The sequence below is a fragment of the Tiliqua scincoides genome, chromosome 12 (genome assembly GCF_035046505.1).
Source record: "Tiliqua scincoides isolate rTilSci1 chromosome 12, rTilSci1.hap2, whole genome shotgun sequence".
NCBI classification, from domain to species: Eukaryota; Metazoa; Chordata; class Lepidosauria; order Squamata; family Scincidae; genus Tiliqua; species Tiliqua scincoides.
Window position 1 is genome coordinate 13565636 of NC_089832.1, and position 16083 is coordinate 13581718.

At 40.2% G+C, this 16083-nt stretch overlaps 2 protein-coding genes across 4 annotated transcripts in view; one reads left to right on the forward strand and one right to left on the reverse strand.

Annotated features, from left to right (window-relative positions):
• The window catches only part of POF1B (POF1B actin binding protein), a 41810-nt gene extending 36426 nt beyond the window's left edge, over positions 1-5384 (forward strand). Inside the window, exons 13-16 of the mRNA XM_066640192.1 lie at positions 1697-1825; positions 2236-2312; positions 3831-3945; positions 5305-5384. Of these exons, the coding sequence (XP_066496289.1) occupies positions 1697-1825; positions 2236-2312; positions 3831-3945; positions 5305-5325 (342 nt within the window). The 3' untranslated portion in view covers positions 5326-5384. The remainder of the gene's footprint in view (positions 1-1696; positions 1826-2235; positions 2313-3830; positions 3946-5304) is intronic.
• Positions 5385-10587: 5203 nt separating this feature from the next.
• Positions 10588-16083, reverse strand: part of ZNF711 (zinc finger protein 711) — a 28505-nt gene continuing 23009 nt past the window's right edge. For all 3 annotated transcript variants that reach the window (XM_066640139.1, XM_066640140.1, XM_066640138.1), the window contains 3 exons: positions 16034-16081; positions 15115-15258; positions 10588-13414 (listed from right to left, as the gene is read on the reverse strand). In XM_066640139.1, the coding sequence (XP_066496236.1) occupies positions 12237-13414; positions 15115-15258; positions 16034-16081 (1370 nt within the window). In that variant the 3' untranslated portion in view covers positions 10588-12236. The remainder of the gene's footprint in view (positions 13415-15114; positions 15259-16033; positions 16082-16083) is intronic.

A 16083-nucleotide genomic window follows, 5' to 3' on the forward strand; every position in this document is an offset into this window, starting at 1 on the left:
GGGGACATGATTGAGACATACAAAATTATGCAGGGGATGGACAGAGTGGATAGAGAGATGCTCTTTACACTCTCACATAATACCAGAACCAGGGGACATCCACTAAAATTGAGTGTTGGGCGGGTTAGGACAGACAAAAGAAAATATTTCTTTACTCAGCGTGTGGTCGGTCTGTGGAACTCCTTGCCACAGGATGTGGTGATGGCATCTGGCCTGGACGCCTTTAAAAGGGGATTGGACACGTTTCTGGAGGAAAAATCCATTACGGGGTACAAGCCATGATGTGCATGTGCAACCTCCTGATTTTAGAAATGGGTTATGTCAGAATGCCAGATGCAAGGGAGGGCACCAGGATGAGGTCTCTTGTTATCTGGTGTGCTCCCTGGGGCATTTGGTGGGCCGCTGTGAGATACAGGAAGCTGGACTAGATGGGCCTATGGCCTGATCCAGTGGGGCTGTTCTTATGTTCTTATGTTCTTAACTTACGCTCAGCAGGAAACCTAACATAAGGAGAGTTCTGCTGGATCTGGCCTGTCTAGGCCAGCATTCCATTTCACACAGTGACCCACTAACTACCTCTGGGAAGTCCACAAACAAGAGATGACAGTAGACGTCTCTCCTGTTACTCTCCCGCTGCTACATTCCTGCAAGTGATATTGATACAGGAAGCTGGACTAGATGGGCCTATGGCCTGATCCAGTGGGGCTGTTCTTACGGGATGTTTATCTGGCATTTTTGTGGCTGTACAACGGAGGGCCAAGCTTAATGTAAATTCAGGCATGGCCAGCCCAACCAACTGCAAAATAATCTCTCAGCAGTATGAGGGACCTTCAGCTAAGGGCAAGAGAAGCTCTCTCTCTCTCTTTTTTTTTTTGGATCCTGCTTGCCCTGGGCATTCCAAAGGACTTTCAGTCCAAAAGCCCGAAGTTGAAATCTCAAGATGGTTCAAAGTGCAGGAAAGTTAGGATAGACAAAAGGAAATATTTCTTTATCCAGTGTGTAGTTAAACTGTAGAACTCCTTGCCTCAGGGTGTGGTGATGGCACCTAAAGGCCTAGATATCTTTAAAAGGAGATCAGACAGATTTATGGAGGAAAAGTCCATCACAGATTGCAAGCCATGATGCCTTTGCATTTTAGAGGTAGCATATCTCTGAATGCCAGATGCAAGGGAGTGGCAACAGGACAGTTATCATGTTGTCCTGAGTGCTCCCAGAGGTATCTGGTGGGGCCACTGTGAGATACAGGAATCTGAACACGGCCTGATCCAGCAAGGCTCTTCTTATGTTCATGTATCTACCTCTAATATTTGCAGCAACAACAAATATTAGGTTGATGGGAGCTGGCGTAGGGAGAGCGTTGCTTCCCTCAGGGTTCCTAGTGAGTTCATTTGGGATTTGAAGCATATGGAACTTCATATTTCATAGCTCCTGTTTCCTACTCACTGTACTACACTCTGTGCTGAGAAGGCCGTTAACCAATTTCCTTCAGCATGTGCTGGAATAGTCTTTCAGCTGTCATAAGACTCTTATTCTGTTGCAGTGAACACAACTAACATGGTTGCTACTCTGGAAGTTGTGAGCCAGTTGTGTTTCCATCTTTGCCAATTCTGTTGCTTGACTGTCTTTTCAAGCCTGTCAGTAGCAAAACTCCCTTGTTTTGTGGCTGCTCAGCTCATGCTCTACTATTTCTCTTCAGTCCCAGTTACGCGAGTACCAGACAGATTTGTCAAGGAAAGCTGGGGACGATGTTGACCTCCAGATGAGACTGCATGAGCTGACTTTAAAGCTGGAAGAGAAAGAGGCTTGGATTAAGCAGCAAGAAGACGTGAGTAGCACAACTGCAGAAAGAGCAGTGGGAGAGGTCTGTGTCCATTGTCCTGGCTTTCTCTCCACCTTCCACTGTGACCCTGTCCTGTCCTGAAGTTGAGGGAGAAAGGAGGAGACGACCAGAAAGAGTTTGGATGACTTGATGCTTTGGGTTTTTATTTATTTGTCTGCACAAATACGTCTACAAAAGATCCATAATGCGAGTTGTGTATCCCTGCCTCCGGAAGTTAAACACAAGCCAGTTTAGAAAGAGTTTCCTTGCATGTTTCCTTGAGGTCAGTGGGAGTGGAGTGAAGCCAACTTCCTCTGGCCCACCTATGATAGCTTTAGTCGCAATAGCCTTGCATTCTTGCAGGTTTGAATATTTTCCTTCTGATTTTTCACCCTTCCTTTTTAAAATTATCTCAGGAACTCTTCAGGTTGAAGCAAGAAAAGCTGTCCATCAATCCATCCCAAGGAGTAACAAAGACAATCATCACTAAAAGGTAAGGTTGTCATTTTCTGGTTTTAAGAGCATCCATTGTAGATACTACCAGAATTCCATAGATTTATCCGTTGCTTTAAATGTCATTTGCATGTCATCCTTTAATTCCATTTTTCCCCACCCTTCCTCCAAGGAGCTTAGTGTGGCATACATGGTTCTCCCTGCTTGCCTGTTTTACCCTCACAGTAGCCTTGTGAAGTAGGTTAGAATGGAAGAATGTTGTCAGTCTATACAGTAAGCTTCATGGCTGACTTGGGGGTCTCTGAAGCCTTAGTTCAACACTGACCACTACACAACACTGCCTCTTGCTAATGGATGGTGGTGAAATATGGATTTGGCTTCATTCACTTTATATATTTTGAAGATGTTTTTACGTGCCATGTTAAGCAAAACATAGTGTGAGAGTGGCCCCTATATACACAGCAGCTTGAAATGGAAACAACAACAACAACAAAGCACTTTCAGCAGTTAACAGACTTGCAACACCATTAGTGGAATTAAGATTCATTTGGGCTTCCCCCAGATGGTGAAAACAATGGGTGGAGAGCAAACAGAGAAAACTACATCAAAGAATATACAAGCTTTTATAAACAAAAAGGAAATATAAACCACATTTGCAAGAAATGTTACTGTCATTTTCTATCCTATTGCTATATCAATGCTTAATACAAAAATAATGTATGCATAGCCAACCTTTGGACCATCAAAGTATGTAAATTAAGAGGGGGCAGTCCACTTCCCCCAAACTATGACCCACTTCCCTAGTCATGACTAACTTAGCTTAAGATAAAACCCAGTGCTACTGTTATACATTTATGAGACCATTTATAGTTAAAATGATCTCATAGCTAGAGGTGTTTGAAAACAGTGTTATTTATTTTACTCAGAAGTAAGCCCATTGTGTTCAGTAAGACTGAGGGCACAACCCTATCCAACTTTCCAGCACCAGTGCAGCCACAATGCAGCCCCCAGGGTAAGGGAATAAATGTTCCCATACCTTGAGGATGCCTCTGTGACTGCCTCCCCACCACAGGATGCAGTGCACACCCCATTGGCACAGCTGCATCAGCACTGGAAAATTGGATAGGATTGGGCCCTTAGGCTGTAACCCTATCTTACTCACCGGAAACAAACACCTCTCTCTACTCATAGTTAAGAACCAAGCTAAACATGATGTGGGAGATCCTTGAGTTCGCTTTGACAGTTTTCACTGCAATAATAATAAATGCATTACGTCCACCCTTTGCATACACATCAGACTTTTTGAATGGTGAAAGCACTGCACACATTTTATTGCGATGTAACCTTTACAGCAACTTTGTTAGTTAAGATGTATTACCCCCTACTGCACATGGAGAAGACTGAAGCTAAGAGGGGAATGGCTTGCCTAAGACCACTGAGCAATTGTGAGATTCAAACCAGAGTAGTTCTTGGTACGCAGCTCATGCTTGAAGCCATTCTATAGAAGTGTAGAATTGTTCAGCGGCAATACTGAGAGATGCTTTTTTCCAAATATCAGGTACAAGAACCAATATCCTATCCTTGGGCTCTTGTCCGATGACTACAAAGTTACATCGCCCATCAAAGAATCCCAGACGATTGTAATTGAAAAAACAGGAGAAATGTGGAAGCAGGTAAGTGATTTCTAGGGTAATGTTGTTTCCAGAAGCCACCTAAGATACAGAAATCCAGTGACCACCAGTAAGGGCTCCCTGCTAGATCTAAGAGTACAATTGGTAGACCCTACAGAAGAATCTCTTTACGCACTGAGTAATAGATATTCCCAGGCTATGTCGGACTGTGCAAAATTTCTACATACAAAATCCTTTAGTATAGGAAACATTGTTAGTAATTGGATTTTGCTGTTTTTGCATTAATGGTGCAGCAGATCTGGCAATGAGAACCTTTTCAAAGTTGTGACAAATGAATTTGTGGAACGACAGAGCTAAAATGTTTTGATCCAGGACCTTCATTCTTAACTCATTCTTGGCCTCAAGATCTCTTAAATAATAAACACGGGTGCCCAAGCCCTGCAATCTCTTGGGGTTCACCTGTTATGGGTTTAAAAAGCCAATTTTGCTTTTTTAATGGCAGTTTTGCAGTTTTTATGGCACCTAACCAAAGAATCAGGTGCCATAAGACTTTTTTAATTTAAAAAGAATACCATTGCAAGCAGAGACTAGACAGCTTGTTTGTTGTGCTGGCAGAACTAGTGTAGAGGATTCAGTTTCAGTGATTTAGCCAGTGCCCAAAGGCTTGGATCTAGAGATCTGTGTGGTTCAGCTTGTACAGTGGCCTTTCTCATTTCCTCCCCCTTCCCACTGCAGCCTCTTCAGTCCCCCCCCCCCCACCAAGCTCTTCCTGATCAGAACTGTATGATGTGGGATGGGGGGGGCAGCACATAGAAGGATTATTTGGGACACACTTCCTTGCATGAATAGAAGCACCTTCAAGAGGTGTCGCGTAAGGGGAGGGATGAGTGTTTCCACAGTTCCCACTTCGTGTGCATTGCTTTTGTCATGTTCTGTCCCCTTTCCTTCCAGTTCAACTGGAAGGAGGGGCTGAGACTGGCATGGGAACAATGTGCCTTTTTGGGAAGTGGTGGGAGAGAATGATGAAGCACAAAGTGCCACGGCAGGGAAGAACAAGAGTGGGAGGGAGACAAAGGGAGACTAAAGATTGGGGGGGGTGGCTTGGCCACAGCAGCCCCTCCACAGCCTGTCTCTGGTGGAAGTTACCTCTTCTAGATGCACTAGCCCAGACTACAAACCTGAACCTCAAAACAAAATGGTGGCAGCATCACTGCCATAGCCCACCTGTTTGGGTCTTTATGTAGAACAGAGGTCTCCATGTGCAGGGATTGTGCTCAACAGATTAAACTGATTATAATAAGTCTTCTTGTATACAAACACGAGTGTTTGATTTGTGAAAGCATTTCTAATGATCATGAGTACAGTGGATGGTGATAACAGGCTTTGTTTCTTTTTCAACAGGAATCCTTTACAGCTGATTAAAGAAGTCCTTGCTTTCTTCAAGAATGAACACATCCCCTGGACAAGTCATTACTAAGAGGAGTTAATATACAAATGAATGTTACTTTTGCTTTTCTGTAGGGTGTTTTGTTGTTTGTTTCCATAAATGCTTCAAGTCTGAAACTTAAGACCAGCCCGGTTCAGGGGAAGGCAAGCTACTGGATAGAATTGATTTAGGAGGAAAGTCTAACTTTCACTGTTGACTCTCAAAAATCCATGGTTTTCAAATGTTCTGCTCTCAGCCATAATGTCAGCTTGTCAGCTGACAAAACACCAGTGTGTTTGTCAGAGAACCCTGACATGTTGAAGTGGAGCAGGAGGCATGTGCTAGGATTCACCATGTTCATGCACTGGTCAAGCTTGTTTGGTCTTCCCACTGACCCATTTGAAAGGGGACTGAGACCCACAACTTGTCAGTTGCTTGGACGTTGCAGGGGAAGATCGGTGATGATGGATAAACTCCAGGGCTGCTGAGAAGCCCTGAGAAGCCCATATTTTTGTGTTTAGAGGTGATTATCCTTCCTGGTGAGGCCAATTTTGCTTTTTAAAACAGTTTTTGCCAGTCTCAAAACTTTATGCAGTGACTTGTCACCATGCTGATCAGTATACTTAAGCTTGCCACTAGAGGAAGGCAGTTGGATTTCTTACCATTTGATGCTCCTGGTTTCAGTTTTGTTTCTTGATATCTGTGTGTGTGAGACAGAATGAGCTGCCTACTGCATCTGAAGATTGAATGCATCTGCTGAAATGGACTGTGGATCACAAAAGCTGCTGCTGAAAATAACTGGCTAGTGTTTATGGTGCTACAGGTCTCTTGGTTTTGCTGTTGGCATTTGTATTGGCTAGGGATATTCAAACTGGGAATTTATCTCAGTGGAGGGAAAAGGTGGGCTCTTGTTCCCCACAGAAGATTCTTGAGGCTGTTACATTAAAAATTTGGAGGAAAACATTTGCATTTAAGAGTAAGCTCTTTCTCAGGAAAGTGTATCTGTCCTTACTGATCGTCTGGTGCAGGAACAGTGGGGTTCCCTAGAACAGCTTGAAAACCACTGCTGTAAACCATGTCTATTTGCTGGTCACATTTTTCATATCATCTTGGTCAAAAAGAAAGCAGACATGCATTTTTGACTGTAACTGATGTCTGACTAAAGTCAACTGGTTTTTGTTGTTTCGTGAAAAAAATTTTTTGAAATATAATCCAACTGTCCTCCTGGACAGTTGGTAATGATGAGGTTGCTTTTGGTTGCATTGTTGGGTAAGGTTGTGTGGCAAGACAGAGTAGTTGAGACTAGATTGCAAACATGTTCTTTCAAACGCATAGTACTTGTGGCATAAAAATTTCAATCTATTGGGCATCAACTGACTAAAAGGACAATTTTCCATTGCATGCCATTTGTTATGATCAATAGGGATGAATAGATGCCATCCAGAGAAAATTGTTATACTTGTTCTATCACCCAGGCAATTGCCACCAGAGTTCATGTGACTCTTTCTTGCAAGTCCACAGAGCCTTTATGAAGACTTGAAAAAAAACTTTGCTACCAAGACTCTCCTCCAACTTAACTGCTGAATCTGGAATGCTCTCAGGGAGGAAGAGCTGGAGCTGTTTCAGGTGTGGCATATCTCTTCATCTTTGAATGTTCAATGGCTCAACATTTTAATGGTGTTTCTGCCAAAGTGTGGAAGTGACTGGGTCTCTGTCCAGATTGCTTATAAGCTACGTTAGAGGAACGAAAAGAGAAGAAATTGTGAGAACATATATAGAAAGGTTGGAGTAGATGACTTGGAAATACTGTATATCCCATTCTATGTAAGATGCAATTATGTCTTAGGACTGATTTCTTTAATAAAATATTATTTAATTTGTTTTAACAAGGGGGACTGATGGGTGCGCTGTATTCTCTGATCTTATGCCAATAACTGTTTTGCACAGTGCTTTTGTTTTCTTATTTGTGTTCCTTGTACTGGGGGTGGGGGGAACTACTAAACAACCCGCTAAAGTTGTTTTATTAAAAAGAAAAACCACCGCAATTTGGCAAAAAAAAAATTTCAGAATCTCTAGACTGATGGCTTGAATATATGCGCAACTTGCACTTTTAGATTGAGGAACTGAAAAATAGCTGGATTGCTCTCTTCTAGGATTTCAAAGTAATTGAAATTTACATGGAAATTAAATTTTTTTTTAAGTGGCAGGTGGTTTCTTTAATATGGGAAAGCTTAGATACCTTGCGGCTTAATTCTGCTGTTCATATGTTGTCAAAATGACCAGTTTAATTAGTTGAAACTTTGGCTCTGTAGGCCACAGCAAGTTCCTTGGTGGTTTCTGCTAGAGGTGGTAAACACTACAAAATGATATTGTTAGGGATATGATAACTACAAAATGATATTGTTTAATGGATTTGGAGTGTCAATCATAACTTGTGACCCACCAAACAGAGCTCAGGCTGCTTACTACCCATTGCCAATCTCTCCATGTGCAGTCCCAGGCAAGCAGCAGATCCTAACCTCAGGAGGGCCTCCCATTCAGGGTGAGTGAACTGCTTCTGGCATGGTGTTTGTCTTTGTACAAAAAGAATATTGGGTCCCACTGCAGTTCCCCTGATGGCATCTAACTGAAATGTGGGTTGAGCAATCTGCTAAGTTGTCTGGATGTTATAACCAAGCGGTAGCTTGAGGCTTGCCTCTCTCTTTTGGCTTTTTTGTCTGTTCTAAGAGAAAGCTGGAAAATCAAACTAAAGAGACCCTCATAAGGGCAAACCCAGTAAGATGAATGAAAATTGGGCTTGTCCAGTCAGCTGCTTTGGCACAATTCCTAATCATGGGCTCCTAAAATCACAATTCCTAAAAGATGGTCAGAGTTTTGTGGCTAAAAATGGTTCAGTGCAGGGACCGGCTGTGTGGCTACACAATATCACTTTGCCAGATTTTTCTAACAATTTGCTTTGTATGTATGGGTTCCCCCCACCCTCTTTTTCCTAGCCTGACAGAACTGCATTTTGTAGTCAACATGAACAGTCTATTTCTGTATTGATAAGCTCTTGACAAGGGCATAGATGACTATCTTTGTTAAATAAAATAAGAAAAAAAACTGTGTTTGATTTCTTTCCTGTATCCTGAACACATCTTTAAAGGACTTCTAAACACGTGACCTATCACTGAGCATAATTGCTTCACTTATTTACCACATCTAATGCATTCATGGTGGTTTAGTTTTAAAATAATGACTTATACTGCAATAGACAACAGAACTGGAGAATAAGCAATTCAGCTATCACTGCCTTAGCTGGTTCTGGGAGGAGAGAAGCCAAATGGCAGGTGGTCCCAGGTAGAAATTAGTGAAAGCACCCACTAAAAGTCCAAGGTCCTGGTAGGAAAATGTAGATACAATAAGTATCTGATACCTTACAATACAATAAGTATTTAATACCTTACCTTTTCACCTCGTAAAACTTTCTCCACGCAGGGGCTGTGTGGTTACTATGGCACCATCACTGTGAAAAGGAGGGAAAAGAAAGAGGAATTGGTACACATAAGGGGAGAGCGGCCATACCATTGGGGATTCACTGACAGAAAAGAGCCACAACCACTAAATGCTGAATGTCTACTGTAAGCCATGCTCTGACCACTTATCAAGTGAAACTTTTGAAGCAATAACACAGAAAGAAAGATTTGGATGTTATTCTGGAGTAGGAGATAGTTGAGTAACTTGTTTTTAAAAAGGTTACGGGCTTAAAGCCAAACAGCTTCTTTAGGCACACCCAAAAAATTGAATGATTTTCCCGTGTGGGATGGGAATGCTTGTGAAATACAAGCCCACCCAGTGGGCCCATAGAATAAACAGTTCAGTTCTTGGATACTGGCCTACATTTAATTTTTTTAAAGCTTTCATGTTAACAGCTGAATGGCAGCAGATGTATGGAGATATTTTGCAAGGTGCATTTAGAAGTATTTGTCACACCACCTGTAAATTCACAACACCAGCAGATCTTGGTGATTACTCTAGCCAAGGTGTGTGCCCAGCAAGGCAGTCCTTATCCTCAAACATCTCATTTTTACAATTCTGTGAGATGAAAAGATGTTTGAAAATGGAACTACTGAGGATAAAAGGACTAAATTATGGAAACAGTCTGGAACACAAGCACATTTAAGTTATGCTAACATGCTGAAACAGGGACTAAGCACACACCCTGATCTAACACATTTATTTGCAAGTTAAGTTCCATTATTCATTGGTGCCTACTTCCAAGTAAATGTGCTTTGAGGTGCAAATTCAGTTACTAAACTCCATACTAAACTGCAAAGCAGTTCCATTTCATTTTGAGGTGTCCACCCCTTCTGTGTGACACCTGCTAAACAGCCGTTATTTTTTCTAACGCTATGCTAACTGGCTTGGCTCATGGAGAGACAAGTGTTAACTTTGAGTTTAAAGTAAATTTTTATTTCATTCCAAAGCTTGCACACACACCCCCTTCCCTCCGATGAGGCAATTAGAGCTATGACTGAATGCCTTTTTCCACAGCAGCCCACTGAAAGCATGTTTCATGCAAGCACTCATTCAAATTATTATTTAACTTTATTATAATAAAAGAACACACAAAATGAAAAGAACAAACATGAGCACATTCAAATTAAACAGATATGCTTTCCTTTAACACACATCTTTCAAAAATATTAGGAGGAAAAATGGAAGTCTTTTTCTGAACATAGGTACATATTGTTGGGACATAGTAGCATACTCAATTTTAAAAGAGATTCCAAACAAGGGCCAGTAAAACACCAGCTTGGAATTTTTCTAATAGGCTTAGCACAGCTACATGTGCATTTTGCTTACTTTAAATGTCACCTTTTGAACTTGACTATCACAAATCCAATCAATGACTAACAGTGGTGTACCAAAATTCACATCACAACAACAGTTCACTGAGATATGAAAAGAAGGCACCAAGAGGTAATATTGCTACAGTGCCTGTTTTAAAATTTCAAATGATTACTCACCAGCAAGATGGAAGAAGGAGTCCTACCAACCATCCTTTCCTGTAAACAAAAGTAAAATGCTGGCACATTCTAACTGGAAACTCAAAAGCACAATTATTTCCCATGCTTACCATAAATGTAAAAATTTACTGTAAAATTCTGAAAAATCACAATCAGGACACTACACGACTGACATCTTAAAAAAGCAACAAGGACTACGATATACTTCTGGCCTGGCCTGAGCAAAGACTGCAAATTTTTCCAAGAAGCTTGGAGTGCAAGAGATGCATTTTATTGTATGCTCATTACAATGAGTAACACATTTAGAAATAATAATCCCACATAACAGTGACAAATCTTATTTTACAGCGTGTACATCATTTTTTACAGCCACATAAAACACAAGTAGTTTTCTAAGGTTTCCCAAAGTTAACTTTCTGGAGTTTAGAAATATAAAAAAAATTTATTCTCAAGGAACTGATTCTCATCTGGTGCAAAAACAAAGTATGAACATTATCCAAAACACAAAGCCACAATATAGTAGCATGAAGTAAAGTTACAATTTTATCATGTGAACAGCTGTGTGCAAACATGAAGCAACTTAAAAAAAAAGTTTTAAAAAAAGTACACATTATATGCATAACATTTATGAACAGGTTTTTTTTTTTTTAAATTAAATAGCCCTAGACCAGCTTGTTATATTAAGCGCCATTTTGATTTGCAGCATGCTAACACAAAGCATTGTTTAAAGGGATGCATATTTCAAATGTATACACTGTAAACTGAAGATCCACCTCCAAACTTGAGTGTCAGCATATTGTTCTGGTTAAATACTGCATATATAACTTTCTTACAGATTGAGAATGCATGTTTCTAGTATGACGTAGGTATTGTATGGTTTGATTAAAAGGTGCAACTTTCATGTCTATACTGAACATTTTATAGTAGCAGGTAAAGACCACAACAGTCCAACCTGCCAGAAATACTGTCCCTAGCAATTCTCAAGGCGTTCCTAAGTACTGTACTTTCAATCTTGATAGTCTTTTTTGGGGGAAGATAATAAAGTAGCAAGAAAAACAACAGTGCCAAGTTTTAGCATGAACAGCCACCTTTTGTTAAAAAAAAATTGTTAGATCGGTCAAAAGGTACTTTTCGTCATTTGCCATACTAAACATTCAACTGCAGTTTCAAATAAAAAAGGGAAATTATATACATACACGTTTTTAACCTTAGCACCAAACAACACCTTTTGAGCTCAAAAACATAATGCTCTATTTTTAACACCATATCCTGCGATAAAAATAGATTAGCAGCTCTGAAAAACATGTTTAAAAATTGCTCATTGAACCTAAATTGAATGAAGGAAACCAAGTTTCCTGATGTGTCTGTTATTTTTTTTAAAACAGGACAGATCTCAAAATTTGACCAATTCCCATATTTCCTGGCACAATTTAAAAATGTAGTAACCAAGCAACTGGTGTCTATCTCTGACTTTGCTGTTCGACAACATCATAGGATAGACTTGTCTTAGCAAATATTTTTAAATAACTCTTGTCCCCAATTTTTACTTTCAGAGACAAATGGCGTTATTGATAAAGGGCTAAGATAACTGTCTTAGTATTTTCTTTAGCTTAACAATGTATAATACTTTAAACAGAAGACATTCAGAGTCTCTTTCTGCAGCTTTTTGGACATTCATTCATCTCTGCTTTTTATAGTGTTTTTTAGGTTCTGATGAGCAACCATAATAGGGCCATGAGATCCCGTCAACCCTAATACTTTTTAAGACTTTTAATACAAAGAATGTAAAGTTATGACTTAATATCAAGCTTTGAAACCAGGAGAAACAGTTCATGAGAGTTTTCTTCCCCAATTTAGCGTATCAGTTTCTAAATCGCTTCCCTTCCACAGCCCACGGATTACATGAGAGCCTCCTTGTGATGTCTCATTATATGCTGATTTTTCTCTGATGGCCGGCGGAATCCCTTTTTGCAGTATTCGCACCTATGTGGATAGTCTTTCGTGTGTATTGATATGACATGCCGCTTGAAGCCCGATGCATCTGTAGTGCTATACTCACAATACTGGCATTGATAGACTTTCCTTCCACTGTGGGTCTTCATGTGCTTCTTCAGTTCCATTTGCTGCCTAAATCCTCTCTTGCATCGTTTGCACTTAAAAGGCAAGTCCTTGGTATGAACTGAGAGGATATGCCCACTTAGGACAAAAGGATCTGAAGTCTTAAAGTCACAGTGCCTGCACTGGTGTATCTTTTTACCTTTATGGGTCTCACTGTGCTTTTTGAGCTCCGACGGGCGGTGGAAGCCTTTTTCACACACCTCACACTTGTGAGGGAAGTCTTTAGTGTGAACTGATATGATGTGCCGTTTCAGGTCGCTTGAGTTGGTGCTCTTATGGTCGCAGTGTGAGCACTGATGTGTTTTATGCCCTTGAAATAACTCGGTGTGCTGCTGGAGTTCTTTCTCGTCTGTGAACGCCTGAGGACAATGTTCGCATTTAAAGGGCAGGTCTGTCCCATGCTTGGTTTTGATGTGTGTCTTCAGATTGGACTGATCGGCACAACGGAAGACACAGTGCTGACACTGGTAAGGCTTCTCCCCTGTGTGGGTCCTCATATGTTTTTTGAGCTCGGAAGGGTGGCGGAATCCTTTCCCGCATTCAACACAAACATGAGGGAAATTCTTGCTATGAACTGCAAGCAGGTGTCTATTGAGCAGTCCTTGCTCTGCTGTCTCATAGTCACAATATTTGCATTTATGCAGCTTAGGTTCCTTGTCCCTTAAGATCAGTTTATTTGAACTGAGGGGGCTGGCTTCTCTATAACGCCTGGTGTACTCTGTGAACTCGTGCGTCTTATCGACCTTGTTGATAAGCTTGTGGCTTTCCAGGTGGTTATGGAAGCTTACTTTCTTGTTAGTTGTAAAATCACAGTCTGTGCATTGATATTTCTTCTTAATCATATGATCTGGGTGATTTTTCATATGCCTTTTCAAGAACCCCCTAGATTTAAATTTTTTCCCACATATATGACACGGGTAGACCGTCAAGGGCTGTCCATCGGGACCAATTATGACAGCTGTTTAAAAATAAAAGCAGAAAAGTCCATGTAGTAAACCATAACCATAACAACAAAATCAGACACCAATGCAGTACTGCAGACAATAATCAAAAAGAAAATAATGACTTAGAGCCCAAGACTAAGCATGTCTACCTCAGGAATAAGTCCCATTATAGTCAATGGGGCTAGTTCCCAGGTAAATGTGGATAAGATTGCAGCCTTAAAAAGTTACAGTGGTTATAACTGTTTGTATCATTACGGTAATGTCAGTTTCCATACTACAATCCTATTTTCAGTTCTTCCTAATCTTACCAGTGCAAATAAACCTTGGCTGTCAACATTACTCCCACCATTTGCTCTGGTGCTTTACACTTTGGAACAAAAGATGGAAGATCAGAGCAGTTCCTGAAGCCAATGCAGGACTTACAGCTTCATGGTCAAAATGAGCCCAGAGCTAAAGCTATAAAAGGACAGCCTTTCCAAGTTTCTCCCTCAAGACATTTGCTTATTATGCCTGTCAAAGGTATACTTTCTTTTATTTACAGAGGAGTAGGCAACTGGAGAACTACTAGCAACCTGCACATTTAAATTCATATACATATATGTACACATGAACATTAAACTTATGTTTTAATCCAGTAGACTCTAAGTTTCTCCTCAATAAATAATTACATTTCTTATTTACTTTCTATATTGTGATGCAAAAAGGAGCTTAGCCAACTTATTTCTGGGAGTTGTGCATTATGTCATATAGCCACACTTGGCTAGAACAGCATAGTCATGCATTCCCAGTCTTCCATGAGGGGCAGATTCTCTGATTTCCAGTATTTGACACAAAGGACCCTTGCTGCACTAATTGTGTAAGAAAACAACTCTCTTCTTTAGTTCTTAATACATTTTGCTGTAGACATTAATTAAAATAGCAGAGTGGGTCCATGTCAACCAAGATATTTATTATATTTAGAGTTTTCTTTAAACACAATATACCGCATTTTGGTGTTTAAGATACTTTCCAGAAATTAAAATAGATTACTTTTCCAGTTAGAAATAATACTGGGGCTGCATCTGCTGACACTATAGCACCTACCTAGAACACTTTTAAAATTAACAATTAAAATTAACAAAAATGACAACTTGGAATAAAAACACGTAACACCAGTTTCGGCCTTTCAAACTACGAAATCTGCGAAAAATAAAACCATTTTCAAACACCCCTAATATATGTTACTTGTAAATATTTAACCAATATTTTTGCCCATGGGAGAAACCCACTGTAAATCACAAACTGCTTTTTCTTCCTTCCTGCATTTCCAACACATTTGATCCCAAGTCCCCATACTGAATGGCAGGTTCTAAGCATTTTGTTTCTGCTGGCAGATAAGCTTAAATAACCTTTTGCAGTTCCTGTTTTGTGATCTTTACTACACTAAAAACACCTAAAGGAGAATATCTTCCGAATTCCAACCCAACATGCCAATATATTGACATAATTAGGAACAATAGGAATTTGAGATGAAACTGTGTTATAAGTAAGCCAAGGGAATTATAAAGAATATAGACAATAAAATGAAAGGGTTAAAAATAACTCATTTTAGCTTCCTGCCAGAATTTTTCTAATGATTCTAGAATGCAGAAATAGCCACCTGCCTTCTCTCATCTGTTTTACGGCTTAACAACTACCAAAACATGGGTAAAAAATACCAAGCAAATGATTGTACCTGTTTGCCACTGCCTGGCTTCCCCTCTCCTCCTCTTCTTGGCCTTCTGTTTAAGCAGTCTGTTGGTGCTGATGCTGTCACAGATTTGCAGATATTGTGTTGCATTACCATTCTTGTTTTCTAATCTTGCATCCAAATTGGTTCCTGCAATAAAAGACAAGATGTTCAGTTCCTTGTCAGGGCTTATTTGGGAAAACTGTTGGCACTAAGACTAGGATGAGGTGCCTCTGGTTTAAAATGATGCTAAAAGCATCAGAAAAATCTGTGGTACTTTTGTTTAATAGCACAGTCAATAAATTTCATATTTTTACTTTTAACAGTCATTCATTAAATTTGCAATCCAATCCACTTTTTAAATTAGGCTCAGTGGGATTTACTTCTGAGTAAACATGCTTAGGATTGTGCTGTACAGCTCTTTATAGTGGTTCCAAGGTGATACAATGGATACAAAGAAGTGGGTTGTCACATATGCCGGTCTACAGCTCTCTGCTTGAACCCTGAGCCCCCTTTCCAGTATCAGCCCAGAGAACTTCTTTCCTTTCCCACTAGCCTTCTCATGTAGTTCCTTCACCAATAATGAGATGGAGGCTACTGTTTTTATCAGCAGGTGTCAAGCTTAAAATGCCACATGAAACAAGTTGGGAGTGGTTGCCTTTGCTTCTATCACAGCAAGGGCACCATGGCTGCAGCTGTGGCTAGTCCTACCCCAGTGGCAATGAAGTCAGTTAACAGTATTTAAAGGGGAAATTATATGCTATATAATATAATACACACACACACACACACAAACACACACACACACAGAGTACTTATTTATTGTACTAGTATTTGTCTACTATATTAAATTGTTGATGGAGCCCATGTGTAGTTAACACCCTCCCTTTACAGTATAAATATGAACCATTTTTCATATCCTCACCTGGTGTCTGACAGTCTTCATATCTCCTGGGAAGTCTTCTATCATCTCCT